Source organism: Chaetura pelagica, unplaced genomic scaffold (assembly GCF_000747805.2).
Source record: "Chaetura pelagica isolate M959 unplaced genomic scaffold, ChaPel_1.0 scaffold590, whole genome shotgun sequence".
Classification (NCBI taxonomy): Eukaryota; Metazoa; Chordata; class Aves; order Apodiformes; family Apodidae; genus Chaetura; species Chaetura pelagica.
Window position 1 is genome coordinate 132,301 of NW_009951804.1, and position 12,929 is coordinate 145,229.

A 12,929-nucleotide genomic window follows, 5' to 3' on the forward strand; every position below is an offset into this window, starting at 1 on the left:
CAGTCCCACCCCTGCATGGGCAGGGACACCTCCCACCAGCCCAGGCTGCTCCAAGCCCCATCCAACCTGCCCTTCAACACTGCCAGGGATGGGCCAGCCACAGCTTCCCTGGGCAACCTGGGCCAGGGTCTCACCATCCTCACAGCAAAGAATTTCTTCCTAGGATCTTATCTCAATATACCCTATTTTTAATAAAATATATTATTATATTAATATATTCTATTATTATCTGGGAACTTGCAGGAACATTTGGGGCTGATTCAACTGAGCATCAGATCTATGGATCTCCAGCCCCTGCACCTCCAGCAGGGAGAACATTGCTGAGGCTGCACAAGCCAGGGGCTCCATCCCAGCACAGTCTCCCATGGCACTTTGCTCCAGGAGCTGAGAAGCCCAGTTTGACCCTCACCCCACACACCAGGGAGGACAAATTTGTCAGCAAATCCCCACTGGCATCTTCCCTGCACCACAAGGAGACCCTCCAGCACTGCTGGGAGTGGGAAGCTCTGCCTGCTGGGCTGCTCACCCCATGGCTGTGTCTTCTCCTTTGACTCACACCACCCCTTTGCTCATCTCCATCCACCTGCATGTCAGGCTTGTTTCATTCCCCACTCTGCTGCCTGCATAGAGACATTTTAACACCCCCTACACACAGACCATGCTGAGGGGGTGCTAAAAATCCGCATGCAGATCTTCCAGCCACCCACACACCAGCAGCCAACCTCTTGTTTGGAATGAAGGGAACAAAATTCAATGGTTCCCATGTAGAACCTGCTACTCCACAGAGGTGCTTTCAGGAGAGGCTGGAGAGCACCAGGTTCACCCTCTGCCCACAGCTGGTCACTGGCCCAGCTGCCCCACTGGTTTCTGGAGGAGGAGGTGGAGCATCCATAGGGCCAGGTGAGCCCACGGCAGCCCCAGGTCTCTGAGGACACTCAGTTCCTGCTTAAGAGAGCTCTGAGCTCTGGTTTTGTGCAGCCTGGTCTAGTGGTAGGGTTCCCTGATCATGGCAGAGGGGTTGGAACTTGATGATCTCTAAGGTTCCTTCCAACCTTAATGATTCTATGGGCCTCAGGGACACCAAGCAGGAGCTGAGAAGCATCAGCCAGGGCTGGACCCCATCCCCACCCTGACCACTGCCCCGTAGCCTCCCCAGCACTAACAGAAAGTTCTGAACTGGCTTTAAAGCTGCACTGAGCAAACCAACCTCTCACCTGCTCAAAGAACTCGTCCATGAAGCGGTCCCTGTCCACGCTGACAGTGACTTCATCATCATCATCACTGTCCTTCGCCTGCAATGACACAGAGAGAGACATCAACAAGTGCTTCCTGCAAAGCTTGCAGCTCCATCTCAGGAGCTTCTTAGGGGAATCTACCCCTTCTCCTTTGGTCACTTGTTCCTAGGAGCTGGGGCAAAAGGCAGCTGGAGCACAGGGCACTCCGGGCACTGCCACACCAGAGCACTGTGAGGACACCAAGCCAGAAGAGGACGGGCAGCCCCAGCTGTGAAGGCAGGACACACAACCCCCCACGGCCACCTGCTCCCTGGGGGTCCCACAGCAAGCATAGAGCAGGAGTAATGGTCCTGCTGTGCACATAGAGAACCTGGAGCAGGGAAATCTGAGCTAAAGCTGAGAGCAGGGCTGGGAAAACACAGGGGACATGGCGAGGGGAAAGCATGAGGGATGCTGAGATGGGAAAGCAGGAGAGATGCTGAGGTGGGAAAGCAGGAGGGATGTTGCAGGGGGAAAGCATGAGGGATGCTGCAAGGGGAAAGCAGGAGAGATGCTGAGATGGGAAAGCAGAAGAGATGCTGAGATGGGAAAGCAGGAGGGATGCTGAGATGGGAAAGCAGAAGGGATGTTGCAGGGGGGAAAGCAGAAGGGTTCCTGCTAGAGGAAAGCAGGAAGGATGTTGCAGAATGCAGGAAAAATGGGAGAGAACAGAAAATACAAGAGAACTAGTAAAAGCCACAGCAGGCAGCTAAGGGGTTGTCCTTGTCTGCACCAGTGTGTGTCATCAGAGCTCAAACACCTCCTCCCAGCAAGGCAGAGGACACTGGATCACAGGGGAAAGAGAAATGACAGTCCTCTGGATAAGGAGACATTTAGAGGATTATTATCCAAAGCAGGCACATGATGGAGGGAAATGGAAAATTAATGGGGCAGAGAAGTTTCATCGTATCCCATCTTCACCAGAAAGGAGCCAACGGATTGGAAAAGCTTTCAGGGGCAGGGCTGTTTCTGCTCATCCTACAGTTGTCCCACATCTTGCAGATGTTCACCCACCAAACAATGGCCCCTTTGCACATTGCAGAGCCAGTCAACACAGGCTCCAGAGAGATGTCTCTTACCCTTAAATAAGTCAGGTGAGGTACCTGTTCTTCCCTTCATATTGTCTTTTTGACCTAGGGTGACTGATCTGGGTGGTGTCACCCAGAGGAGACCTCAGCTTTGAGCCTTTGCACCCCTCACTGCACCCTTTGCTTTGGTAACCACTTCACAAAAGCCTGATCCAAAGACCTGGAGACCTGAGTGCAAACCTCACCTCGGCAGAGAAAAGCACAGGATGCTGCACCTGACCCACCACTCTGTGGGCACAAAGAGACGTTCCCTGAAGCCAGGAGCTGAGGACTGTCCATCTGGGCCACAGCCAGGCCCTCCCACCACGGGCTCAGCAGGAGCTGCCAGCACAGCCAGGCTGGGGCATGGCAGGACCCACCAGCCAGCAACAGGCTCAGGGTGTTTAGGTTCTGATGGACCTGAGGAGGAGCACCTAGAGCTTTCTCTGCTTGGACCTGGATCTCTTCCCAGTGTTGCTAAAACACACCAAGGAGGGGGCTGCATGGCCAGGAGTGGGGCTGGTGCCCCACTCAGAAGGGCCTGAGCCTGACCAGACATGAGGAGCCCTTGGCATCAGGCAGGACTCAGCTTCTTCTCAGAAGCTTTATGCTTTTCAAAATGGAGCAGTCTGCCCTGGCCCCAGGCCCACAGGGGCCTGTCCTGCTGCCCACACTGCTCCCACAGCACTGGGAATCAGAGCACGGCCGGGGCTGAGAGCAGAGCTTGGCCAGGGCTCACAGCACCCAACACAGCGGCAGGATTTGGCCACGAGCTCTGTTACATCTGCACCCCGATGTCACCAGGCTGGAGAGACGGAACAACAACATGCACCAGTTCAGGCCAGGAGGTTGATCTGCTAGAGAGCAGCTCCGTGGAGAAGGACCTTGGAGTCCTGGTAGACAACAAGTTATCCATGGGACAACAATGTGCCTTGTGGCCAAGAAGGCCAATGGGATCTTGGGGTGCATCAGGAGTGTGGCCAGCAGGTCGAGGGAGGTTCTCATCCCCCTCTAGTCAGCCCTGGTGATACCACACCTGGAGTGATGTGTCCAGTTCTGGGCTCCCCAGTTCAAGAGGGACTGGGATCTACTGGAGAGAGTCCAAGGGAGGCTACAGGGATGATGAAGGGACTGGAACACCTGCCTGAGGAGGAAAGCCTGAGAGACCTGGGGCTGTTCAGTCTGGAGAGAAGACTGAGGGGGGATCTAATGAATGTCTATCAATACATGAGGGCAGCAAGAAGGCAGGACAAGCTCTTGTCACTTGTGCCCTGGGACAGGACGAGGGGCAATGGATTCAAACTGGAGCCCAGGAAGTTCCATCTCAACATGAGGAAGAACTTCTTTCCTGTGAGGGTGACAGAGCCCTGGGACAGGCTGCCCCGAGAGGCTGTGGAGTGTCCGTCTCTCGAGACTTTCCAGACCTGTCTGGATGCCTTTCTGAGTGACCTGCCCTGGTTTTGGTCCTGCTCTAGCAGGAGGGTTGGACTCGATGATCTTTGGAGGTCCCTTCCAGCCCCCAACATTCTGTGACCCTGTGATGTCCCCCACCACCACTGCACCAGCCTCACTCAAACCTGCTGTAGCAAATGAAAGGCTGTCACCTGGAGCCCCAGCTCCACAGCTGCTGCATCACCCACCCAGCCCGTGATCACACCCTGCTCCCCCAGCACAGGGCTGGCTCATGCTGAGCTTCTCATCACACAACTCCCCAAAGTCCTTCTCCTCAGGGCTGCTCTTGATCCATTCTCCACCCAGCCTGTAACTGTGCCTGGGATGCCCCAACCCCCGTGCAGGGCCTTGCAGGGTTCAGGGTGTTACAACAGCCCATCTGGTGGGCTCTGGGTACCTCCTGTCTTCATGGAAGCAGTTTGATGCAGGCACGGCACAAAGTGGGACTTCTGGGGGCACAGAACCTGAAATGCAAACATGGGTGGTACCTACGCTCACCCAGCACCCACCCATCCACGTGTACCTCCTTCCTAGCTGATTCTCATCTCCTGGATGGTGGAGCCCTCCTGCCCATGTGCTGTAGATGCTGGGGAAGCACCTGCACTGCTCCAGGCATCACGGAGCTGGTGGAGGCATCACTCTGGGTCTGCTTGCAGACCCCAGACAGGGCTCTTCACATAGCCTATGGCAGTTCTGGGGTCCCCAACACAAGAAGGACATGGAGCTGTCACAGCAACTCCAGAGAGGGCCATGAAGATGATCCAAAGGCCAAGTGCAAGGTCCTGTAGAGAGGCTGGGGCAATCCCAGGCACAAATCCAGGCTGGATTGAAAACAGCCCTGAGGAGGACTTGGGGTGTTCTGTGATGAGAAGCTCAACATAAGACAACACTGTGCACTGGAGCCCAGAAACCAACCCTGTTCTGGGCTGTGTCAGCAGCAGAGTGACCAGCAGGGCCTGGGAGGGGCTTTTCCCCTCTGCTCTGCTCTGCTGAGACCCCCTGCAGGGCTGGGAACAGCTCTGGGGTCCCCAGCACAGGAAGGACACGGAGCTGTTGGAGAGAGTCCAGAGGAGGCCACAGAGATGATCCCAGGGCTGGAGCAGCTCTGCTCTGGAGCCAGGCTGGGAGAGTTGGGGTGTTCAGCCTGGAGAAGAGAAGGCTCCAGGGAGACCTGAGAGCAGCTTCCAGTGCCTGAAGGGGCTCCAGGAAAGCTGGGGAGGGGCTTGGGACAAGGGCAGGGAGGGATGGATGAGGGGGAAGGGTTTCAGACTGAAAGAGGAGAGATTGAGATGAGATCTTAGGAAGAAATTCTTTGCTGTGAGGCTGGCGAGACCCTGGCCCAGGTTGCCCAGGGAAGCTGTGGCTGCCCCATCCCTGGCAGTGTTGAAGGGCAGGTTGGATGGGGCTTGGAGCAGCCTGGGCTGGTGGGAGGTGTCCCTGCCCATGCAGGGGGTTGGAGCTAGATGATCTCTAAGGTCCCTTTCAACACAAACCAGTCTGCACAGACTGAGGAACATACTTCCAGCACAGCAATCAGGCTCAGTTTCTCCCCACCATGTGCCAGTGTTATCCCAAAGGGCACAAGTGGTCACCTCCCACCTACACCCCCATCCCAAGGATCTCAGAAATACTTAACATCAATGGATCTTGGGGACACGTCACAATTGATGGAAGATGCAGCAACCAACACAAATGCTGCCCCAGATACACGCACCCCCAGCTCACAGCATCCTCCTTCCCACCAGATCTTAATCTCCATCAATGTTTAGCCCCTTTCTGAAGCTGGGGAGGAAAACATTCCCTGGCATAACACAGGCTTTTACCTTGACCTCACAGGCCAGACAGCCTTGGTGGCAGAAGAAAGACATGATGCTCACCAAGATGCCCATCTCCTCCTCCCCTCTTGCCCACCCCTTCCCCCCACAAAGCACTCCTGGCTCGCAGCACACAGGATGCCACAGGCCTGCTTGGTCCCATCCCTGCTGCCCATGGGATCCTACCACGTGTTGGACCCAGAAATCCCAGAGGAACACAACCCACTGCCCCAGGAGAAGGTTCCTGCCCAAGCCAGACGCCGCCTCCCTGGAGGCACCTCCAGTTCCCGTGCAGCAGCAGCGAGGGATGGACGGGCAGGAGATGGTTATTTAGAGCAGACCCGGCCCTGCTGCCTGCAGGAAGAGCAGCAGGAGCCCAGCAAAAAAGGAAATGACAAGGATGGAGCCTGCTGCTGGGGATAGCACGTGTCATTCCAGGCTGGAGAAGAGCACCATCTGTCCTTGGAAATCTCCTCCACGCCACCTCCAGCTCCCTGGCCCGGCCCCGCCACCTCCAGCTCCCTGGCCCGGCCCCCCCACCGTGACACCTCCCGGGGAGGCAGCAGCAGCTGCAGGGCTCACAGGGACCTGGGGGAGAGGACAGAGCACCCGGCAGGCCCAGCTCCTGGGGGTATGGGCACTGAAGGATCATCTGCCCTCGGCATCTCCCTCCACCCCAGGGCTGGGTCCATCCCTGCAGACACGAGCAGCCTCGGCGTGAAGAGCCATGGGATCCTACCACGTGTTGGACCCAGAAATCCCAGAGGAACACAACCCACTGCCCCAGGAGAAGGTTCCTGCCCAAGCCAGACGCCGCCTCCCTGGAGGCACCTCCAGTTCCCGTGCAGCAGCAGCGAGGGATGGACGGGCAGGAGATGGTTATTTAGAGCAGACCCGGCCCTGCTGCCTGCAGGAAGAGCAGCAGGAGCCCAGCAAAAAAGGAAATGACAAGGATGGAGCCTGCTGCTGGGGATAGCACGTGTCATTCCAGGCTGGAGAAGAGCACCATCTGTCCTTGGAAATCTCCTCCACGCCACCTCCAGCTCCCTGGCCCGGCCCCGCCACCGTGACACCTCCCGGGGAGGCAGCAGCAGCTGCAGGGCTCACAGGGACCTGGGGGAGAGGACAGAGCACCCGGCAGGCCCAGCTCCTGGGGGTATGGGCACTGAAGGATCATCTGCCCTCGGCATCTCCCTCCACCCCAGGGCTGGGTCCAGCCCTGCAGACACGCGCAGCCTCGGCGTGAAGAGCCTGCCCAGACCCTGCTGCTGGAGCAGGAACACCACCCAAACACCTCACCCGAGGAAACCTCAACCATCCACCACTCAGCTGAGCATGCTGGGGCTTCACAGAACCCTTCTGTGAGCACCCCAGGTTTTCAAAGGCACGTGGAAAGATCTGGTCCAGGTCAAACCACCTGCTGGTGCTGCCCAAGTCCAGCCCACCAGAGGTCGGGCAGCAGCAGCAGGGATGGCTCTGGGAGCCACTGCCTCCCTGGTGCCTTCAGCCAGAGCTTCCCCAGCACCTTTTGGGGCCTCACAGGGTTAAACGTGCCCCTCCACAAGGGCCAAAACCCCGAGAGGAGGCAGGAACAAGCTGTGATGCCCTCCCTAGCAAAGTGGAGCACTGGATGGAGCTGGTCCAGAGCCCCCTGCACATCCCAGCTCTGTGGGTTTTGCAATGAGCACAGCAGCAAGAACCTCACTATGGAGCACATCAACACCCCTCTGCTTCACACCAGCCCCACTCACTGCTCAGGCAGTTCCTGGGATATGGCAGAGGAGCACAAACCAAGCCAGGAGATGGGAAGTCTGCTCTCCTCCCAAGCCAGAGGCAGCAGGCAGGGTGGGACGAGGTCTCTGGGGTCTCAGCAGCGGCTGCACACAGACCTGAGCTCCTGCCCTCCTGCCAGCGCTGCAGGAGGATTCCACCGTGTCCAGATGCAGCTGAGGAGCCCCCACAGGCAGCAGAGCCAGGGCTGGGCCATCGCTGGGCACCTCTGCAGCCCTGGGGCCCTGCTGAGCCCCCCAAAGCCCCCCAAAGCCCCTTTCTGGGAAAGTCCTGAGAGCAAATGCAGGGAGGGAGGCAGGGAAGGAGGCAGGGAGGGAGGCAGCCCCAGCCCTGCTCCCAGGCTCCCAGCCCCACCAGAGACAAGGAAGGCTTCACAAAAAGCACAAGGAAAGGAAAAGGCCACAACAGCTGCTCCTTTCCCTTTAGGGACCCGTTACACGAAGCAAAAGGCTCCATCCCCCAGAGGTGCAGGATGCTGCTCACCAGGCTGAATCTGGTGGGGTCTATTTTTTTAAAGCATTGGACACCTCCCCACTGATCTGCCCAGCCTGAGGAACCTCAGCCACCTGGGCTTGACTTTCTCTGCACAAGAGCCCTTCCCACCCTTCCCACATCCAAACAGAAGAGCCCTGTGGGACACACACCACAAGGCTGCTCAGCCAGGAGGTGCTCCCTGGGCAGCAGGGGGTGATGGCTGGGCATGGAGTGGCTCGTGGGGCTCCAAAACTGGCCACCTTGTGTCCCATGTCCAAGGCCACCAGCCCAGGGTGCTGCTCCGCACATCGCTGAGAAAGACAAGGCCAGAACAGCTGAGCAGAAGCTGCACCCAGAGCTCCCCTCAGACATCTTACCAAGCCTTCAGGACACAGGTTAAAGTTTCCAGATCCCTGGGAACACCCCAGCCCAGCTCTGGGATGCTCACCAGCTACTGAAGCTTCACCTGAACAAGATCCAAAGCGCTCACAGGTCTCTTGCCCACCAACCCACCACCCTGGGAGGCTGCATTCACCTTCAGGTTTGCTTTAGTGTTTTGCAGCAGCCAAAGCAAGTTTTTCCTCAGTAGTGCAGAGGCAGAAGTCCTGCTCCAGAGGGCTTTCAGGGAGGGGGTGTGGAGGACAGGGATGAGGAAAGCTGGAGGGTCTGCTCCCAGGAGAGAGCCCTGGAGAGCTGAACCACATGAGGTGACATCTTAATTACCTCCAGCCTCAGTCTGGGCATCATTTGCAGGCTGGATCCATAGCTCAGCTGTGCAGCACCATGAGCTGGGTATTTTATAGCACCCAGGCCTCATCTCAGCTACACTGAATCCCAACATTTACCAAAACCAGCCCATACTTCCCACTAACAACTTTTGGAGGAACCCAAGTTCACAAGGCACAAATGCCTTCAGAATTCAGCAATGTCTGCATGAGTCAGTGCACGTTTCCAATTTCCAGCACCAGCAGCGTGAGGGAGAACAAGATTTCCAGGAGTTTTGTCCTTAGGTGTTGGCTTTCATGGCTGCAGAATTACATTCCTGGCCCTTGGCACGAAGCCCAAACCCTCCCACCAGAGCCACGCTCAACTCCCCAGCTCAGTTTTAGGAGCAGGCCTGTAAAATTCCACTTAACTTCTAAGAGCAAACAGCAGAGGTGCCACCAGTCCTGCAGGGAGCAAGGAGCTGAGATCATGGACCACCTCCTGTAGCTCCAGGACATGGACAGCACTATGGGGAGCACTGGAGAGGCATCAATACTTTACAGTCAATCCTTTACAAATCTAAACAAAACCAACTACAGACTTAATCCACCTGACATTAATTTCATGTCCTTCTGATGGTGACTCCACTGCTGTTACAGCTCCTGTGCACACCAGAGCTTCACAAGGGCAGCAGAAACACCTGCAGCCACAGCACTTGTCTCTCCTCTCCTCATCATGTATTGGAGAGGGTTCTGCCAGGATCACCTCGGTGCTTTGGTGTCTACCAAATGTCCTCTGATTGACACCAAGCCCTAGTGATGCCCACCAGTGACCATGAGGTCTGTACTGGGAAGCTGCTGGGGAAAAGAGAAGGAAAGGCTCAGGCAGAGGAGGTGGCACAGGCAGCACCACAGCTCCCACTTCCATGTAACCAGGAGAGGATCAAAACATGAAAATCAAGGCACTCCATACAATGGTTCTCCTTCAAATCAGGCTGCACTGCCCACAGACACTCACAGAATGGGTTGGTTTGAAAGGGACCTTCAAAGACCCTCCAAGCCAAGCCCTCCATCACAGGCAGGGACGCTCCTCACAAGACCAGGTTGCTCAAATGGCCACAAATGCTCAAACACGGGAACAACACTTCTTTGGTGCTCTTGCCTAGACCATACAAAGGAACCTCAGAACAACCCAGGTGAGACCCCAACCCTCTCAGAAGGCAAATGTCTTCTGCAAAACCCAAACAGTCATTTCATGCATCACAAACCCAACAAGACTTGATAGCAGATATGAAAGCAACAGCAGATAAAAAGGCAGACTTCCTACTGTAAGATCTGCAGCAGAGATGACAGCAGAAGGACTGCCCCAGCTGGCCAGGAGCTCCAGAAAACTCTGAGATCATTTTAATTTTAATTCTTCTTGAGTTAGTTCCCACAAAAAGAAACCTGGGTCTGCAAGTACCCACTAGACACCGAGGTCCCACACCAATGACAAGAAGCTCAGCCCCATCTGGCAGCAGATTCTGACACCACATGGCCCAGGTTTGTCCCCTGTGCCTGGAGGTGACTGCAGAGGTGGACACCAAAGCAGAGAGCAGGGAGGAGGAACCTCCTCCAAAAGGAGAACAACGGTCTAGCAAGAAATGAACACAAATTAATTGGGGCAGAAGGTTTGGAATTTTACAACCCAGCCAGGAGCTGATCTAGAGGATGATGTCCCTGCCCATGGCAATGGGGTTGGACTAAATGATCTTTCAAGGGTCTTTCCAATGCAAACCATCCCATAATTCAATGGCTGAGGTCCCACAGGGCAACCTCTCCATAGTCAGCATAAGACAGATATGGCCCTGGGGGAGCAGGTTCAGAGGAGGCCACCAAAAAGGTCCCAGGGCTGGGACACCTCTGCTATGGACAGGCTGAGGGAGTTGGGGCTGTGCAGGCTGGAGAAGGGAAGGCTCCAGGAGACCTTCCTGAGGCCAATCAGTGCTTGAAGGAAAGAGGAAGAGACTTTTGAGCAGGGCCTGCAGTGACAGGACAAGGGACAAGGGTTTAAACTGAACCAGGGTGGGGTTGGGTTGGACACAGGGAGAAATGTTTTACACTGAGGGTGGGGAGACCCTGGCCCGGGCTGCCCAGGGAAGCTGTGGCTGCCCCATCCCTGGCAGTGTTGGAGGCCAGGCTGGATGGGGCTTGGAGCAGCCTGGTCTGGTGGGAGGTGTCCCTGCCCATGCAGGGGGTTGGGGCTGGCTGATGTCTGAAGGTCACCATCCCGTGAGCTCGTGCCACACCACCTCTGCTAAGGGCCATCAGCTGCTCACCCATCTGTGGGGCAAAGCAGTGCCCTCCCTTCAGACCCTGCCCTGCCAGGCAGCCTGTGGCACCTCCCCCTGCCCCCAGCTCAGCAAAACCTCCTGTTCCTTCTGCTTCCAGAGGTGCCTTGGTTTGTACTTTTTCTAACTAAAGACGGTTCTGTTGGCTTTGTGCCTGGTCTGGTCCTGACACAGCATCACAGCATCTGCTCCTGCTTCCCACACCACCCTTCTCCTCTTGCCTTCCCCTCCCCACGCATCTCCTTCCAAGGACAGTCCTGCAGACACCACAGTCCAAGGACCTTCAGGTCACCCTCCAGCCACCCAGAGCCAGGACACTGCTGCACATTCTGTCTTCTCAGACCTTCCACTTGGGCTCCCTCTCTTCCTTTTTGCTAACAGACAGAATTTTCTGCAAGACCCAACTGATGACAGTACTTGGCTTAATGAGCCTTACTGAACATCTTCTGCCTGGAGTTGATAATTTTGCATATTTCCTGAGAAATGTTGTTAACGGGGAGATCTGGAGCAAAACAAACATTTGTAGAACTTCTGAGCTGCTCACACCAAGACCAAGACTCTGGCAACTAAACCAACGGGAGCTCCTCTGAAGCCCTCTGGCTGGAGCCCTCTCAGGCCTCCAGCACAGCCAAGGGATGGGGCTTGGAAATGCAACATCTCATCACCCTGTGCTGCTGGGCTGCAGGAGGCAAAGAGTAGTCCTGCATGTCAGGGTGATGGCAGCAGGACCACCAAGTGGCCACCACACCAAACCTTGAGGTCATCAGCAGACACTAAGTCACCAGGGCTCAGCATCCTCCTCCAAGACCGGTGCTGAGCCCCAAACCACCACCCACTGCCCACAGGGTGCAGACACCAGCATCCCCCGGGGCTGGGGACACGAAGCACCATGCAGAGCTGCTGAATTGAAAGAACATTTAAGGGTCTTCCCAATACTAAGTTCTTCTTGGTTTCCCCCTCTTGGGTGCATGCCATTTGCTGCCAACAGCACCCCCAGCTGCTGGGGAGCAGAGGAACATCTCAGATGCAGAGTGTGCAAGACAGGTGCTCTGGGCTCACTCTGCATCACCTCCCTCATCTTCCTGGGGAGCAAGGACTCACTGTGGCTCAGCCCTCCTGCTCCCCTGGGCCACCAGGGAGCAGGCAAAGCAGCTTCCCTGCCCCAGAGAGGCACCCTCATGGTGAGGAGAGGCTCAGGCCAGGAATGACCCAAAGGAGGCCACGGTGCACAGCCCTCCCCAGCAGCTCTGCTCCTTTCAGCCCCAGAAAGCTGTTGGAAGGGACCTCCAAGACCATCCAGTTACAACCCCCTGCATGGGCAGGGACACCTCCCACCAGCCCAGGTTGTTCCAAGCCCCATCCAACCTGCCCTTGAAAACTTCCAGGGATGGGGCAGCCACAGCTTCCCTGGGCAACCTGGGCCAGGGTCTTACCACCCTCACAGCAAAGAATTTCTTCCTAAGATCTCATCTCAATCTCCCCTCTCTCAGTCTGAAACCCTTCCCCCTCATCCATCCCTCCCTGCCCTTGTCCCAAGCCCCTCCCCAGCTTTCCTGGAGCCCCTTCAGGCACTGGAAGCTGCTCTCAGGTCTCCCTGGAGCCTTCTCTTCTCCAGGCTGAACACCCCAACTCTCCCAGCCTGGCTCCAGAGCAGAGCTGCTCCAGCCCTTGGGTCACCTTCATTGCCTCCTCTGGCCTCTCTCCAACAGCTCCATGTCCTTCTTGTGCTGGAGACCCCAAAACTGGCTCCAGCCCTGCAGGGGGGTCTCACCAGAACAGAGCAGAGGGGGACAACCCCCCCATTGCCCTGCTGGTCACACACAGCCCAGGACAGGGTTGGTTTCTGGGCTTCAGTGCACAGTGTTGTCTCATGTTGAGCTTCTCATCACACAACACCCCAAGTCCTCCTCCTGGAGTTGCTTTCCACCTTTCCAGCATCACCTCCCACCCCCCCAGCTCCAGCCAGGCCAGGCAGGCTGCAGACACACACGATGGAGCCACCACCCAGGGAACGCCCCGGGGT

General features: G+C 56.6%; 1 protein-coding gene across 1 annotated transcript in view; it reads right to left on the reverse strand.

Moving 5' to 3' along the window:
• The window catches only part of STX1A (syntaxin 1A (brain)), a 65,989-nt gene extending 58,395 nt beyond the window's left edge, over positions 1-7,594 (reverse strand). Inside the window, exons 1-2 of the mRNA XM_010007804.1 lie at positions 7,493-7,594; positions 1,215-1,292 (exon numbers count right to left, since the gene is read on the reverse strand). Of these exons, the coding sequence (XP_010006106.1) occupies positions 1,215-1,292; positions 7,493-7,594 (180 nt within the window). The remainder of the gene's footprint in view (positions 1-1,214; positions 1,293-7,492) is intronic.
• Between the last annotated feature and the right edge of the window lie 5,335 nt (positions 7,595-12,929).